Source organism: Lepidochelys kempii, chromosome 1 (assembly GCF_965140265.1).
Source record: "Lepidochelys kempii isolate rLepKem1 chromosome 1, rLepKem1.hap2, whole genome shotgun sequence".
Lineage (NCBI taxonomy): Eukaryota > Metazoa > Chordata > Testudines > Cheloniidae > Lepidochelys > Lepidochelys kempii.
This window is the reverse complement of record NC_133256.1, coordinates 261,566,810-261,584,659: the sequence shown is the minus strand read 5'-3', so window position 1 is coordinate 261,584,659 and position 17,850 is coordinate 261,566,810. Positions and strand designations below refer to the sequence as shown.

The 17,850-nt window shown below is 41.5% G+C and overlaps 1 protein-coding gene across 5 annotated transcripts in view; it reads left to right on the top strand.

The window, feature by feature from the left end:
* IFT56 (intraflagellar transport 56) overlaps window positions 1–16,758 on the top strand; it is an 80,420-nt gene extending 63,662 nt beyond the window's left edge. For all 5 annotated transcript variants that reach the window (XM_073327300.1, XM_073327299.1, XM_073327302.1 and 2 more), the window contains 5 exons: window positions 2,149–2,232; window positions 3,840–3,909; window positions 9,445–9,551; window positions 13,265–13,398; window positions 15,307–16,758. In XM_073327300.1, coding sequence (XP_073183401.1) covers window positions 2,149–2,232; window positions 3,840–3,909; window positions 9,445–9,551; window positions 13,265–13,398; window positions 15,307–15,418 — 507 coding nt within the window. In that variant the 3' untranslated portion in view covers window positions 15,419–16,758. The remainder of the gene's footprint in view (window positions 1–2,148; window positions 2,233–3,839; window positions 3,910–9,444; window positions 9,552–13,264; window positions 13,399–15,306) is intronic.
* Window positions 16,759–17,850: the final 1,092 nt, after the last annotated feature.

Here is a 17,850-nt window from a genome sequence, read left to right as displayed (position 1 = left end):
GAAAAGATGGTGCCAATATATACATTGGTGGTGCGCCCTCAGTTGAAATACTGTTCAGTTCTAGTCACTCCAGGGGGACATCAGAATTAGAGAGGGTTCAGAGAAAAGTAATTAAAATGATTAGGGACATGAAAAAATTCTCATATGAAGAGAGATTGAAAAAGTTTGAGACTGTAGGCTTTAGAGAAGAAAAGAATAAAAGGAGACAGGAGAAAAGTGTACAAAATAATGATACAAAGAAGATAGATCGCAAACTTCTATTCGCTCTTTCCTAGGACAAAGAACAAGGAGAGTCAGTGGAATTGTGGCAAATTCAAAATGGATCATTTGAAGGAAATATATTTTTCAGATAAGCCACAGTTAACCTGTGGAATTTATTGCCACAAGATTATATTGAGGCCAACATCTTAGCAGGATTCAAAAAGATTGGACATTTTATATATCCAACTAGACTATCCAGAGTTATAACAATAAGTATTTAAAAAATCTTTTTGAAGGGATACACATCCTTATATTTGAGATCATATGGTGACTTCTAAAGAGTAGGGATTGAAATGAACTGTTCTCTGGGAGTAGGCTATCCCATACTGCCTACTTCATGTTTTTTTGCACCTTCCTCTGAAGCAGCTGGTACTGGCCACTCTCTGAACCAGGATGTAGGCTAGATGGACCACAGGTCTAAGCCAGGCTGGCAACTCCTATATTCCTATAGCCCTAATGGTACAAATAATTCTCCCACTACAAATAGTTCCTACCAGTCAGGTCTTAGATGGCCTGCCCAGTATGGTTTGTGCTTTGTAGCACAGGGCCAATTTTGCTGGAAGCCACTTAGCTTTACAAGTAGAGCTGAGCACACTATGGAACTCATTTGCATTATATTTCCTCAGTAATCCCCTTTATCGGTGATTGAGTTAAAACTGCATGTCTCAAAGGACGCCTTGCTATGAGTGTGCCAGCTGGTCTGAGGGCAACATACTGGCACTGATGACCATCTGGGGAGATGAGATAATCCAGGCCAAAATGAGTCCTGGGCATAAGGAACACGTTAATGTACAACTGAGTGTCTGAGAAGCTAGCTGAGATATACATTACTCAGAACAGCAAGCAGTGTTATGAAAAGATCAAGGGACTTAAGATCCAGTTCTACAAGACCCAAGATAACAATAGTGAGTCTAGTGCAGGGTAGAAAATGTGCCTGTTCTGCAACCAGAAGGGCATGGCTACTGTGAATTCACAGAAGCATTAGTACTTACACAAGGTCTGTTTCCCCCCAACTTATGTTCACTTCTGTAGTGCAGATACACCCTAACTGGGGTGAAATGGTGTTAGCTGACCGTAGTTGCTGTCAGAGTTTTTAATCATGTTTATAGCTGACCAAGTCAATAGCTGATAACAGACTCTCTTAAAAGTTGTAGAATGGACGTGGCCTTATTTGTGCTGATTCCCACAGCATAAAGAATTCTGAGGTGTAAAGTCACAGGAAGGGTAGCATTGAAATTCTCTGGCATCCAGTGCTGAAGGACTTAGAAGTGAACTTTGAGCGAGAAGGCTGGCTGTATCTGTACAAAAGGAAGTGGTGATGCAGAGAAGCTAGCTTCTTGCTTACCAAGTTTCGCTAACCCTGGTACTTTTTTCTAACCCTGACAAAACCATTGTTGAGGGAGAATATTCAGCACAGTATTATGATTCTGAATGTCACCTAAATAGCCTCACAAAGCAAGAGAGCCCCACTGCTCACTCTTTTAAACCACTGGAGAGTCGGGGCTACCTGTTCACCAGCCCGGATTTTAACGTGTAGCGGATATATGAGGGGTCATGGAGGAAGTGGCCACAGCCTCATAGCGGGTCTTAGCATGTGCAGAATGAAAGCCAAACCCAACAAAAGCTGCCGCACTGTAATTTTTGGCTTGGAACATTCTCCAAACCAACCATGATTAATACCCAGGAATGTTTCAGTTTTTATTGTAATCACAGACTCAGGATGGAAAGCCCCTCCATAATTCTTTAGCCACTGTTTGTAAATGCCTAATGTTTACAGTGTATCATTTAGGTTTTTTCAAATTGTCTGCAATAGGCTGACTTAGATTTTTGGTCTTTATTTTTAATGTTGTACACCATGATTTTCTGTCGGTCTGGCTTATTTTCCAGAGTTATTTCTACAATGATGACACTTTTAACTTTAACTACGCCCAAGCCAAAGCTGCCACTGGCAATACCAGCGAGGGTGAGGAGGTATGTACATGCTTTCTTAAAAAACAACAACAATGGAATTCTTTCCTACGTCCCGTCCCCCACCCCCAGCACACACACACACACACACACACACTTTCATCCCCACACCTTTCTGATTCTGCATATTGTGTGGAAATGGATCTGCTGCTTCCTGCAGGAATTGAGATATATATCTTGCTTTCAGTGAAGATATATATCTTGCTTATTCAGAGGAGTCAGAGTCCTGCTAACCTCATATGGTTGGGTATGTGGGGATCATGCTTTGAGTGCAGAACTCCAATCTATCTCTAACTGATCAAGGAATGCTCTCTTGATCAGTGTTCTGTGTACTCTGCCTGAGATCACAGGCATACTTAGGGCTTGTTCAGGTGGAGTATGGATCACTGAGCAACAGAGACCAGATAGATGAGAGCTTTAGGTGTCCCCCTTGGAGGTGCGTGAGAAACAAACTTTCTTCCCCTGGGACGAGGAAAGAAAGAGGAAATGCTCCCCATCCTATTCAATATCATCCAGTAGTGCTTAAGGAGGTTCATTTCTCCCCACACATAGCTTTTTTTTGTGTGTGCATCTGATGTTGAATTATCTCTGAAATGCACAAAAGCAATTGGCTGCTGGGAAGAAGGAAGAGAGATTTCCCACAAGGGTTAAAAAAAACCAGAGGACAGACCAAAAAACCCCCCAAAACCCATGTGATTTTATTTTAAGCAAATTGTGTGATTTTTGAAGACCAAAAAAAACCGAAATGGTTTTATTTTGAGTTTTAAATTTGAGTCCCAGGAGCAATATGGTGACAGCTTTTTCCTGAAAGACTGCTAGAGTTGACGCAGGTAATGCACTGTCTATTCTAGCACTATGTTGATGGAGGAACATAGACTTTAGCTTTGGGTTGTTGGGGGGTTGTTATTGCAATGGTGTTCGTGGGTACCTGCGTCAGGTGTGGTGTGGATAGATGCAAAACAAGTCAACTTAGGTCAACCTAACGTTCTAGCGTAGACCTCAGGAACTCAACAAGATCACCCCCAGCCCTCCTTAGATGTGGAATGACTGTAACTCCACTATATGTTGTAAAAATCTAGTATTTTGACAGCCTTGATAAAACTAATGGTTAAGGACTGTTATTGCTAGTCCAGGAATGCTCTGTTACATACAATATGAGGCAGAGGGGTGGGAAGGGATCATCATTACAGTGAGACTTCTGGTATTTCAGAAAGACACTGATTTCATTCTTTGCACTGCATTCTAAATTAATGCATTCTCAATTGCTGCCTATGCAAACTAGTCTCTTCTCTCAGCCCCTGTCTTCCTTTATGGCTGGCTTGCTATGTACCAACACCCGCTGGCAGCTGTTCAAGTGAGGCCACGCCATAGTTTGGCATTTTAGAGCTCCAGCTAATCCCATGATAAATGTTGTATTGTTTGAATTCCCCACTTTACCAGATATACAGAGATGCCCCTGTGGATTACAATTTCACACCCTAATTCTTCTCATCAAGCTGTTGTTGAGTATTCTCTGGCCTGGGACTTGGCTACATATTGCAACAAGGACATGTCTACTATGTATATGGGAGAGCAGATGCACATAATTTTCTTTTCCTTCTTTCCTGCAGGTGTTTCTCTTGATCCAGAGTGAGAAGATAAAGAATGATTATGTTTACCTTAGCTGGCTGGCTCGTTGCTGTGAGTCACTTTACTTGCAAGATTGCAGGATGTGGATCCTCCTGTTTTGCATTAGTGTTGCCAATCCACCTTCCATAATAGTTTTTATTGTTGTGTGTGGATTTAGTACTTATGAAAGTGAAGTGCAAATAGCACTGGCTCTAGCCAGCTGTAGTGCGAGCAAGTATTGTGCAAGCAGTATATCTTTGGCTGCATAACCACTCCTATTTCAGTTCTGGCCCAACAAAGCTCTGCCAATGCACCTCCTTCCTGACCTGCAGGACCTCATTCTTCCAAGTCCAGGACATTGTCTGAGCAGAGACTGCCAATTATAATAGATTACATTAATTGCTATTACATTAATATTGGTTCGCTCCAGTTTTTACAAAATCTCTCTCATGAAAAGGTGCTAATATACAAATGATGTACAATATAAAACCTTAGAGGAATAGGAAGAGGTGAGTGGAAGGGAAAGATAGTCTAGTGGATAGGGTACCAAGCTAGCAGTCAGGGCCCTGGGTTCAATTCTACAGACTTACTCTGTGATCTTGCATAAGTCACTTACACTTGTGCCTCAGTTCCCCATCTATAAAATGGGGACAGTAGTTCCCTAACTCAAAGGGATGCTGTGAAGATGAAAGCCATTAGTGATTATGCAATGCTCAACTACTTTGGTGAAGAAGACCATAGAATATCTAGATAAATAAAGAACATGGTGGCTGTTACTATGATTATTGCTCGCCAATGTCACTTACTTTAGGTGGCATTTTGTCAATTTGAGAGCACATGGGCAGTACCACTGTTTCAGAGCAGAGTACCACAGAGGTGGCCTTTGCTACAGGCCTGTGCAGCTCAAATATGGAGACTTTTCCTGAGGCAACTCTTTCCTTGTAGCCTCAGCACAACAGTAAGAGTGTTCATTAGACTGCCCTTTTCCCACCCCAATGACTTTCAGAGCAGCAACAGTAGCTTCATTATACTGTGTTGGAGATAGGGTCACCATCTATGCTATGCCTTTCCTAGACAGGTAACTGTAGACTTCTACACCACAAACATTGACCAAACATCCCTGATTCTGCTTGGGGACCTCACAGTTTCTTACTTCATGAATCCATAACTCTAGAATATTTGGTTTATTGTGAATTTTATGTTTTGACATTTACCCATTGTGACCAGGGTCCCAGGGGAGCCACACTGAAGTTACTCAATTAGGGCAAACTGTAAAGAATGGGGCAGACAGTCCCCAAAGCTGGTGGATATTCCAATACCAAGCCAACACAAAACAGCTTCTAAAATACCTTACTGGTTACCAAGAAGCCAAAACACAGTTCCCTTAAAGCAACCCAGCCTTGGGCTTCCAGCCAGACACCCAAGTCAGATATGAGAATTACTGAAAATCTTATTCATCATAGAAGAAAGTTCTACCAATCCCAAAGGATCGGACACATTACCTCCCAGGTTAAGGAATATCTCAGATCTTACCAAAATACACACTTACAGCCAATTCTGATTAACTAAATTAAAATTTATTTAAAAAGAAAAGAGAGAGAGTATTAGTTAAAAGATCAGAATACATACAGTCTTGAGTACAGTTCTGAGATCAGTTTTATAGTAGAGATGGTAAGCTTTGTAGTTGCAAAGAGTTCTTTCAGAATTAGTCCATAGGTTATAGTCCAACATTCATATTCAGGGTGATCCAGGTGGGACTGGAGATCTCAGTCTTAAAATTGAAGCTTCCCCTGTGTAAAGCATCAAGCAGATCTGAGATAAAAAGGATCAGGACCCAAGGGTTTTTTATGCAGTTCTATGTCTTCTCTTGACAGCTCGGAGTTCTTAGGCGAACTATAGGCAATCATCGAGACTTTGAAGTAGACTTATTTCCTAAGAATCATTGGTAATTAGCTACAGGGATTAACATAAGGCAATTACCTGTTTTCCACTATTCGCAGGTGATTTGCTATACATTTCAAAGAGAGATCAAAACAGTGATATCACTATATTTACAGTTCATTTAAATGTTAAGATCTCCTTTTGATCTCAATTAATAGAATACAGCAAAGACAAGAACTATTTGGTTACATTGTTAACCTCTAAAGTATATATGTAAACACACAAAACCACAAACATTATCTACCAGTATGTCCCTAAAGATTGAATTAGGGTCATTTATCCTGCAGGATGCTTAACCCTTTCTGGCCATGTGTCACACCCATGAATAAAGTTTTACCTGATGGGAGAACCCAAGATGCAGAATTAAATGGTGGTGCTGATTCAGTAGGTGATGCGCTTCCATTTAATTCTGTACTAAAGCAATTCCCTACTACAGTGCTAGGGATGCTATAAGATCCTTGTGGTCATTAAAAGATCCCATGGAACTTTCATAAGAAAAGTTAATTATTCTTGGGTACATTAGGTAATTGTAGCATTAGAAATCATTTTCTTCATGCTAAGTTTCCACTGAAGTTTCATTAGAGTTGCTGTATTCTTCCATATCTCTTAAAATGTTGAGGTGTGCTTCTAAACAGTTACCACAACTTATTACATGGGCAGCTGCTTTCAGTGGTGGATGAAATTATCCCTTCATGTGTAAAGTATATATATTACTTTGGGATCCTGCTGGATGAAAGATGCTATAGAAATATAAAATATTCTGGCATATTAATTTCTGAGTATGAGCAGATATTGTAGGAACATAAGAATGGCCACACTGGCTCAGATCAGTGATCCATCTAGCCCAATATCCTGTCTTCTGCCAATGCCAGATGCTTCTGTGGGGATGAACAGAATGGGGCAATTATCGAGTAATCCATCCCTGTCCTCCAGTCCCAGAATCTGGCAGTCAGAGGCTTAGCCATCTTGGCCAATAGCCACTGATGGACCTGTCCTCCATGAATTTATCTAATTATTTTTTTAACCAAGTTATATTTTTGGCCTTCAGATCACCCCTTGGATATTTCTGTCCTCAAATATTTGCAGGAGGCTAGAGATGCTGGAAATGCAACTAATTCAGGACTGTATGTAATATGTGTGGTCTCAAGCTATTGTACCAATTATTTAGACCTTATCTCAAAGAGGAGATGAAAAGCCATTACTGTTTCGCTTCCCAGCATGGCACACTGTTTCTCTATATGCTGTGACGGGGCAAGGCCAGATGGCTATAGAAAAGTAGTGGGAGATAGATATATTAGCTCCAGGCTAAACAAATCCCTGGTACCAGGATAAGTGAAATGGCAGCTGCTCCAGGTCAATTAAGACACCGGGGGCCAATTAAGAACTTTCCAGAAGGCAGGGAGAACGCTAGGTTGATTGGGACACCTGAAGCCAATCAGGGGCTGGCTGAAACTAGTTAAAAGCCTCCCAGTTAGTCAGGTGGGTGTGCATGTCAGGAGCTGTGGGAGGAAGTTGCACTGTTGGAGAGACTGAGTAGTACACACCATATCAGGCACAAGGAAGGAGGCCCTGAGGTAAGGGTGAAGTTGAGCTTGAGGAAGTGAGGGCTGCTGTGGGGGAAGTAGCCCAGGGAATTGTACATGTCATGTTTCTAAAAGGTCAGCTACCATAGCTGATACTATTAGGGTCCCTGGGCTGGAGCCCGGAGTAGAGGGTGGGCCCGGGCTCCTCTCCCCCCGCCCTTTGCCCCCGATTAATCACTGAGACTGGGAGGCAACAGAGACTGTACAAGGAAGGATAACTTCTCCTCACCTCCCTCGCTGGCTTCTGATGAAAATGGCTCAGTAGACTATGACCCTTGTCTCTAGAGAGAGAAGGGTTATGTGGAGGGTCACAGTGAGCCTCTGAGGCTAGCGAAATCTGCTAGGAAATGTGGGACCCACGGAGGCAAGGACAGAGCTTTGTCACAATGCACAAATTGCTAGTTGTTACTAAATTATAACGACATTTTTTCCCCATAAGGAATCATGGTTTGTGAGGTTTTCAGTGCTTAGACATCTGGTCATCATATGTGCGACTAAGACCTGTGTCCTCTCTGCTGAGTGTGCTACTACCGAAGCTGAAGAAAGAAAAATCTAGTCTGGTGTCTCAGTTTCTGCCATACCAGGAGAGTCCAATAATTACCTGTTCTTATGTACTATCTCCAATGGTGGCCATTTCAGGATATTTCAGAACAGGATGTAACTTCCCCATAATGCACCTACTTGTACAATACTATACCATGTAGGTTGCGAAGGAAGGGTGGATTTCTTCCTGACTCCAGTCGGTGGACAGTTTGTGCCCGGACATATGAGAAGTTATTGTAATTTTTAATGTAGTTATCCCTAGATTATAGTTTTTCTTAGAATCAGATAGAGAGAGGTTGGTTGTGCAGAGTACGTTTCTAGTGCAGTGTGAGGGATTTATATTGGTATCTCTGATAAATGTCAGAAATGATTGTTATTCCACTTGACTTCTGTATACATAATGCCAAGCATTCCCTCACCTTGAAGAGCACAAGAATTTTTCCCCATATTAATGACCAGTGCACAGAATGAATGTCTGGTGGAACTCTGAGAGGACATAGACACCTGATCCAAGGGGATTTTTTTCTCTTCATAATAAGAAAACATTGGGATATGCCTGGAATTAACAAGCCAAACTTTAGGTTAAATACTTTCTTACCTTCAGAGGGTCTGTTTGTGGAATTTTCTGTCTCTAAAAGTATTGGATGAAACTCTGTTACGGGGATTCATGAAAAAGTCTATTCTGGCACTTGTGACTAGTTGTGTTATACCAGAGATGTTTCAGGTTAATGGCTGGTGGCAGTTCTTGCTCACATATGCACTGTTAAAATGACCACAAGATCTATGGAATATGGAATCTATGGATCTATGGAATATGTGCACCTCATAGGGTGCACAATGGCAAGGATCTTGTGGATATTTTTATCTTTCTTTGGAGCAATGAAATGGAACTTAGAGCTATTGGTAGTATCTGAAACTAAAGAGGTTCATGTGTTGAGCTGTAGATAACCTTTTGGGTCTAAAACTCTGCTGACTTAGGTGGCTAGGACTTCTTTACTTTTGTAGTTAGTGTGTGCAAACTAAGATAATGAGAGCAATATAAACTTCAGCTTTAAAGCATAAAATGGGGATCAGGAATTGTTTCTTTCATGTATAGCATTGTATAACTAGCTACGTGTTATGGGATTTCTCTTGGGTTTTATTTCCATCCCCCTTTCCCTCATCCTGTTAAGCATTTGGTATTGTCTGTAGTCAGGGGCAGAATACCAGACTAGCTAGAGCAATGGACTGATCTAATGTGTCACCAGGCAGGATGCCACTAGATAGACCATTGAGTTCCAGCATAGTAAGTGCTGTATCTGTGAAATATAAATCTGACGTGGTGTAGATTTCATAACTCTTCTTTCTTATGTTTACAAACTGTAGCACTTTACCACCATCATTGATGTGGCTGAGGGGATGGTTAGCTTTCATTCAAACCCCATGTCTTTCAGTAGGGAGCAGGCACTTTGATGAAGGGGGTGATAAGATTACGAACATTTTAGTCCTGTTGTCACTATGGCATTTCTTCACCTTCTCCAACTTTCTATTCTCATTGTAGATATCATGAATAAGAAGCCTCGACTGGCCTGGGAGCTCTACTTGAAGATGGAAACCTCAGGGGAGTCCTTCAGTCTCTTGCAACTCATTGCAAATGACTGCTACAAGGTGAGTCTTCACTTTGAGGCCTGGTATCTAGTTTGTTAATTCTGTGGCCTTGCCTACACTCAGATGCCTTGTCTACAGCAGGCTCCTCTTCTTAAAATTCCTCACCATTGCTACTTTTAGTGAAGCTCCATAATGTATAGAGGCTGATAGAGATCTGTCAACGTTTAAACCAGCATGTCTTCTAGTTAGACTGGTGACTGGGCTACAGTAGGGCTAATCACAATTTTTATCTCTAGTAGGGTTTCAATGGTGGGAGCAATGGGAAATTTTAAGAGAAAAATCTAATATAGACACAACAAGAGGCTATACATTGGAGTTCTTTCTGGGACAGCAGATTCTGCCCTTCCAGCCCAGACTGTGAATCTTACAACCTCATCCCCCACAAACCCACTGCAGAGACCTGCTACAAGCTTCCCAAGATACACAAACAAAGGAACTCAAGCAGATCCATCATATCTGACCACAAGACTTTTACTGAAGGAATATTAGGTCTCTCAGAAACCATCCTCAAACCACTCACCGCACAAAGGCCCACCTTCCTCCAAGATGTTACTGACTTCCTCCAGAAACTCCATCATCAACATCCTCCCTGAGAACACCATCCTTGCCACCATGGATGTCACGTTCCCTATACACCAACATTTCTCACCATGGCAGCATTGCTGCCTGTCTCAAATACTTACAAGATAATATATAACACTCAAAAATCCACCTGAACGCATCACCAAACTCATCAAATTCATCCTCACACATAGCAACTTCACATTTAACAAACACTTTCTCCAAATATTTGGAACAGCCATGAGTATTGAGATGGCCCCCCCAGTATGCCAACCTCTTCATGGGCCACCTCGAGGAAAATTTTTGGAAAAATGCACCACAAAACCAATGACATACATGAGGTACATCAGTGATGTTTTCTTCCTCTGGACAGATGACCTCAGTTCCTTCAGATTTCCACCACAACTTCAACTACAACTGCCCATCCATCATACTCCCTAGAAAACAGTCACACCAGTATCAACTTCCTGGATACCACAGTCAGCTTCAGCAATGAGATCCTACAAATGACTGTACGCAAGAAATCCACAGATCACTACACTTACCTCCTCAGCTCTTGCAACCACCCCAGACACACGAAGAAATTTGTTATCAACAGCCAGGCATTTAATCACACTCAAAACTGCATTCACTAAACAAGGACACTCCACCAGAGAAATAGATCACAGTGTGGAATGGGCCATTTAGATATCCCAGGAGAACCTGCTTCAACAGAGGGTGGGAAAACCCACATACGGGGTGTCATAAAACAATTATAACCCATACATGATGGGGACCACATTCTGAAAGAAATCTTTCCTGAACCCCCTATTCTGGCTTTCAAATAACCCCCCAGCCTCACTAAGCTCATCATCAGAAGGAAGCTTCCCAAAGACCAGGACCCCACCAATTTAAAGTGGCACCAGGTTCTGCCAGAACAACAGATGCAAAACCTGCAGACATACCTCCCTTGCTACATTGATCAGTACCCCCACACAACAAACCTTTCAAGATCCATGGGTCCTACAGATGCCTAGCACATGTGTACCTCATCTAGGGCATCATATGCCGCACTAACAACTATGTGGGTGAAACCAGACAATCACTGCACTTTTACGTGAGCTCTCACAGGAAAATGATATAAGACAAAAACATCATCACCCCTGGCAAACACTTTTCACGCAATGATCACTCCATATCTGATGTCACAATCCTCATCCTCAAAGGAAACCTTCACAACAGCTTCAAAAGAGGAGCTTGGGAATTTAAATTAAATAACTCTGCTAGACACTACAAATCATGGGCTAAACTGAGACAGTGGTTTTATGGCTCATTATGATTTCCTATGCACCCTACTGCCTGCTAACCCTTAATTGTCCACTTCCTTCTAAGAGGTCTCCTACAGCATGTGTAAACCCCTTAATGCTTAACAGTCTGTCCCAACTTGTATTGAGTTCATATGGTTCACTTACTTTCCACAGACAAAGAAGAGCTCTGTGAAGTTCAAAAGCTTGTCCCTTCCATCAACAGAAGTTGGTTCAGTAAAAGGTTTTACCTTACCTACCTTGTCAGTCTTAGCACAGATGCTCTGGTGTTTATTTTTCCACCTTCAAAAGTAGGTACAATAAACTAAGAGATGAGATCAATGTCTTCAGCCTCTAGCACTGGGATTCTTGCCCACTCCTTTAGATTGAGAAACAGGCCATGAAAGATTTCAAAAGCACATTGATAATTGTCCTGTGATAATGTAGCAATGCATTGCTGGAAATTGTCTTTCTCCCAGGACTGTGTGCACATGTGTTTAAACTTTTTTCACTCTTATGAGAACAAATATGAAGCTAAATGCTTCTGTGATTAGATACCCTTTGAGGGAATTGAGGCTATGTTTCCTGATTAATTTCCCACGGGTCCTCCCCACTAAAATCAAGGCCGTGTCTAGACCAGGATTTAAAGGTAGGTTGTTAGCATGTGTTTGCTAACACAGGCTAACTAATATGTTTTAGAAGTCTAGTGTAGACAAGGGAGCATATACTTGAATGTGTGCTAAACTGCCCTAGGCTTTAACTTGACCAACTAGCATATATTAAAATATACACTGCCTTATGTACCGTAGACTTTTAAAACATGTTAGCACATTACACCTTTTAAACCCCACCTAAGAAAAGGCCCAAGAGAAGAAATGAGTGTTCCCCATCTGTACTTATCCAGGTGCCCCATGACCTATCCTGCAAGTAGATAACTAAGGTGGACTAGTTGGGTGTACACATGATATTCCCGTAGGTTCAGGAAAGCTCAGAATTGCAACTCTACTGCATTTGATTTTTCTTCTACTTTTATAGAGAGGGGTAAAAATTAGTTCTGAATTAATATCCCAGCAGCCTTCAGATCTGTCTTTATGACCATATCTAGACTAGGAAAATCCATCATGTTTTAAAACTTGGATAAACTTATTTTAACTAACATGCTTTTAAACAGGAGTTTGCACCTAGGGTATACAGGGAAGGTCATGCATAAAGACTAGGGCTAATTGGAAAAAAAAATTGAAATTGACAAAAATAAGGGGATTAGAGACAAGGTGGGTGAGGTAATGTCTTTCATTGGACCAACTTCTGTTGGTGAGAGAGACAAACTTTTGAATTTACACAGAACTCTTCTTCAGGTCGACGACACTGTGTAAGCCTTAAAGTTTCTCTCTCACCAACAGAAGTTGGTCCAATAAAATATATTACTTCATCCCCCTTATCTCTCTAATATCCTGGAATCAACATGGCTACAACATTACATACAAAAATAAAGGGATGCCATTTTTGACTAGCTCTATTAACTCATGTTAGTTGAATGTGGTTTACCTAGTGGGGAGTCTAGAGTTGATCATGACCAGTTAATAAAGGCCACAACTTGGCCTGTCTATACTAGATTCAAAGTCCTGTTTAAAATCACGCTAGATAAAACATCATCTATTTTCCTAGTCTGTACATAGCCTATGTGGAATTGGAATGTACCTGTTCTAGTTACAGACTACCTGGGAAGAACAGGAAAATGCATACTATTCCTATGACTTGTTCACACCAGACAAACAGCATCAGAACCAGCCCGTAACTTTGGATCTCATTCTGTATGGGCAGTCTTGTGACCTGAAATGTGTAATGTTTTTTTTTTTTCTTCCTACACAGATGGGCCAGTTTTACTATTCAGCCAAAGCCTTTGATGTTCTGGAGAGACTGGACCCTAATCCTGAATACTGGGAAGGCAAGAGGGGTGCCTGTGTGGGCATCTTCCAAATGATCTTAGCTGGCCGAGAACCCAAGTACGTACCGTTGCTGTGTATGAACTTCTCTCGTTAGTCTTCTGTTCCCAGCTAGCTGTAGCTAGAACCACAGTGACAGCTGCTTTTGTGAAGAGATGCATGACATCAGGAACAGACGTCCCCTAACCCTCCATTTTTTTTTTTTTGTCTTTTGAAAGAGACCTGTGCTGCCCCACTAGTTGCACACTCAATAACCATTTTTGGTCTCTATCCTCCAGCCCAGCAGGGACAGGATATGTTATGGAGGATAGTCCATCAGCTAGTGCTCTGCAATGCAGGGATCCCAAATAGGTTGCTGGTCATTGTTCTTGTAGTAGCTAAACTACAGACGCAGCATGCTTATTCCCTAAAGGCAGGGAGGGAGGACCTCATTTCACTGATATGGGAGAGGTACTGATGGCTTGTGGATGGAAGTCTATCCACTCCTCCTTGGTCTTGGAATTTCAAGGATGGCAGAATTAAAATAGGTGGATGGTTACTCACAACTCCAGAAAGGACGAAGAACATATTTCTGAATGATAAATGAATGTTTTTAGTGAAGGCCCAATCTCTATTTCTGCAAATTTTGTTCAGTCCAAGCTTAGCTTGGATATTGGTTTGATTAAACCTCCAAGAGAAAATAGGAAATGGTCCTTCCCATTGATTTGATAGATTGTTTTGCTTTTGGTCTACCTCACTGGATAGGGGAATGGGGGAGGATAGAGGGGATGCCTTCTGTTCCTGTTCTGCAGTAAAAAGTCTACTGTGCTGCTGGGTGACCAAGCTCTGCAAGCAGTGGCATTAACTAATGCACCGTCCAATTTTCCCTCTGGCAGAGTTCCTCTACGTTTCGGTTAAGATTCATATAATCTCTAGAATTCTTATTTTTCCCCCCATTTGGGGCCACACAGAAGAGGAGTTGCAGTTGCTTTCTTAAATGCATACCTTTCAAGAAAACAGGAGCACCCATAGCCCTCACATCTGTTACTGTCTCCCTTGTATGCCTTCCATTTTCTAACAGTGCCCCTTACTAAGGTAGTGCAGATACACTAGTCCATCTCAATCTCTGAACTGGAATTGAGTTAATCCTTCCACAAAATCTGAATTCTGCATGGAGATGGCAGACATCTGAGAAACAAACTGATATACTTATTATGTCAGGTCTTGTTCCCCCTAAATGCAAACCACCTCAATCTATGAATTAATTCATCAGATATCTCTAGCTAAACAAGATTTGATCTGGTTAGTAGTTGAATGGGAACCCTCCAAGGAAAACATAGGGTATTTCAGGGAGTGATGTTCTGAAGGAAGCACTCTTCTTTCTTAGTAATCAAAAATACATAATGCTTCATGTGGTCAAAACGCATTGACTAATTAGTGCTGAGTGGTGCGCCAGTGTTGAAATAGGGGTTGCTGTGCTGTTGAAGTTGTCTGTCAGATGGCCTGAAAAACTGAAGCTCTAACAATTTGCCGTTAAATGTCTTGTGGCATTTTTTGCAAGAGTAGGAATGTTAATTTTTATATCCTGGCAAGCTACAATATGAATAATAATTTTTTGCTGATTTGGAATTTCCCTTCTAGTTGCAACTAGATACAGTATTATGAAGTGAGCTGTAGCTCACGAAAGCTCATGCTCAAATAAATTGGTTAGTCTCTAAGGTGCCACAAGTACTCCTTTTCTTTTTGCGAATACAGACTAACACGGCTGTTCCTCTGAAACCTGTCTTTATTTCTTGACTCATACAATTGTGTAGGTTTACTGTGGTGTTTATTAGCTGTCACCTTCCTCCTCAGTTGTAGGTGAAGTAGATTGCATACCTAGAGTCTGTGCTTTGCAATCCTTCAAATGTAAAGATGCACCAAAATTTCAGCTGTTTCTAGCCAAGTGATCGTCACCCTGCTTTAAACCTTTGTCTTCTGTCTTCTCAGAGAGACACTGCGGGAAGTGTTACATCTCCTAAGGAGCACTGGTAACCCTCAGGTAGAGTATATCATCCGCATCATGAAGAAGTGGGCCAAAGAAAACAGAGTGGCTGTCTAAGACAGTACCACCAAGAAAACCAGGTCAGATGCCATCTTTTTGTGCATAGCTGGAGGGCATGGAACCTAGCCCCTCCCCTTCATTCACCCTCCCTCCCTCCCCCCCCTTCCTTGTAGTCTTCGTTTGTAGCTGGCCTATCATCAAACATTAAAGAGACTGCCAAACTCTCAAATGGAGCAAAAAGAGTACTGCAGTTGGACTGCACAAAATTTCCATGACTTTGATATGAAGGATTTCTTTTGGACAGAAGGGATTTGAATTCCATGCTCTTCCCACCCAGATCCGAGTGGCATTTTTTCTGTTCTACATCAATCCCAGTGTCTAGTTCAAGGGTTCTCAACCTTTTTCATACTTTGATTCCAATGTTCAGCAACTCAAACTGCCCCTCACAGGCACTCCAGACTCCTTTGCACCAGCTCCCACAGTACTGCATAAGATGTACTGTGGCAATTTGAGAGGTTTATATTTTAAAATAGTTCTTCTGGCCTCCAAAGAAGAATCATCTTTAAAGTAACTCAGCAAATCTGCTTCAGCACAAGAGTGGTGATGGCAAATGGAAGAAGGATTGTGTTATCTTAGTGATTAACTTACCATTAACAGTTAACATGTTTTTAATATTCCTGGCCTACTTCAGGGTGGAACACACCACATCCTGAGCAACATCCATTTTGAGATGGATCCTGCTGATCAATTTATAACCTCTTTATCTCTTTCCTTTTTGTCCAAAAGGATTTGCTGTCCCTTGGCCAAAGTCAGATTAATTCTGAACATGAAGCTAATCAACCACGAATGCAGGGCCCCAGAATTGCTTATTTATTTTCAAGGAAGATAGTTACAAGATATGGGGGATTGCTTTTCAAAGCATGAGGTTCTCATTGGCTGAGCTCTTTCTTGCTATAGAACCTGATCCTGCAAATATTTGTGCATGTTAGTAAATTTGCTCATGTGCGTTGTCCCACCAGTTTACCTCTCGCATCAATAAAGTTATTCATGTATTTTTACAGGATCAGACCCTTCGCCAGTCACTACCTTAGACAGCAATGTATCATGTGTTTGCTTGACAGTTTTGCCCAGCAAATACTCTGCTGTGTTTCAAGGTGGTCTGGAAAGGGAACTGGGGAGAATCCTTTTCAGAATAGACCACTTAATCCTAAAGGAGATGAAATTCTAAGAAAATGCACAATGGATATGATATAGAAATTAATTGTAGGGCTTACAGTACATAATATCTGTACATTATTTGTGAAGGAAAAATTACTTAACTTACAAAGTATTTTTGTACCTTGTGACAAGATATTTCATTGAACACTATGATGTCTGTACCTTGATTAAAGCTTATATTTGGATTTTCAGTCTAACTTCTTGCTTGGCTTTGTTGCCTCATTATGATGAGGCTGGCAATTGAGATGGCAAATTTATTTCACTGCAGCGGTGGGTGGATGTGTGATTGACTGACTGCCAAATCAGCATTTCATGGTCAGATGAAGATGAACCATGTTAAAGCAGACTGGCCCAATGGCCTATGTACTGACCTTTGATGTTAGATCCTGAAATGAAGGTGGCTGGATAACCCTTATATTTGTAAGTGGTTTGGTTTGGTTTTTCTTACTCCAGAAGAGATTCTGAATTCTCCCCAGCTTCTAAGGAGTAGGCGCCTAACTCTGGGGAAATCACTAGGCCTCTCTGCTGGAGCTCAGGAACTTCAGTTACCTTTTATCATCTCACTGCAGCAGAGACAAAGGTGTTCCTCCAGCATGGCCAAGTCTTCAAACAAGAACTTCCACCTGTATCACTTCCACTTCCACCAATGTAATGTCTGGCATGATTTGATAGGCTGTAGGCCACTTGTTTTATATGAAAAAAAGGAAAGATTCCATTTTAAGGAGCCCACCATGATAGTGATGGGAATAAGGTCCTCAAACCGTGACAGGAATAAGGGTAGGGTCACCATGTTGCAAAAACAGACCACATAATGGGTCATAAATGCTGTCATTAAAGGCAGTTACATAAAACATTCCATTTGTAAGAGGCATTTTTATTTTCCTTTCCAGTTTAATTAACTTGGAAACAGATTGGAATGGCTGCTGTGAGCCTTGGTTAAAGCTACAGAAAAATCAATGTGGTGGCTTTGTGACAGATGTTAAATGCAGCTAATTATTCTATTCACTGATGCTTAACCAGCAGGAAACCCTGATAGCCTCTAGATCCATTGCAAATCATGTAACAGGGTGGGGGAATCTTCCCCAGCAATAAATTTTAAGGCACTGCAGGCTGGTAGACAACAATCATAAAATCGTAGGACTGAAAGAGACCTTGAGAGGTCTTCTAGTCTACACCCTACATTCAAGTCAGGACTAAGTATTATCTAGACCATCCCTGACAGGTGTTTGTCTAAATCTTCAATGATGGAGATGCCACAACCTCCTCAGCAA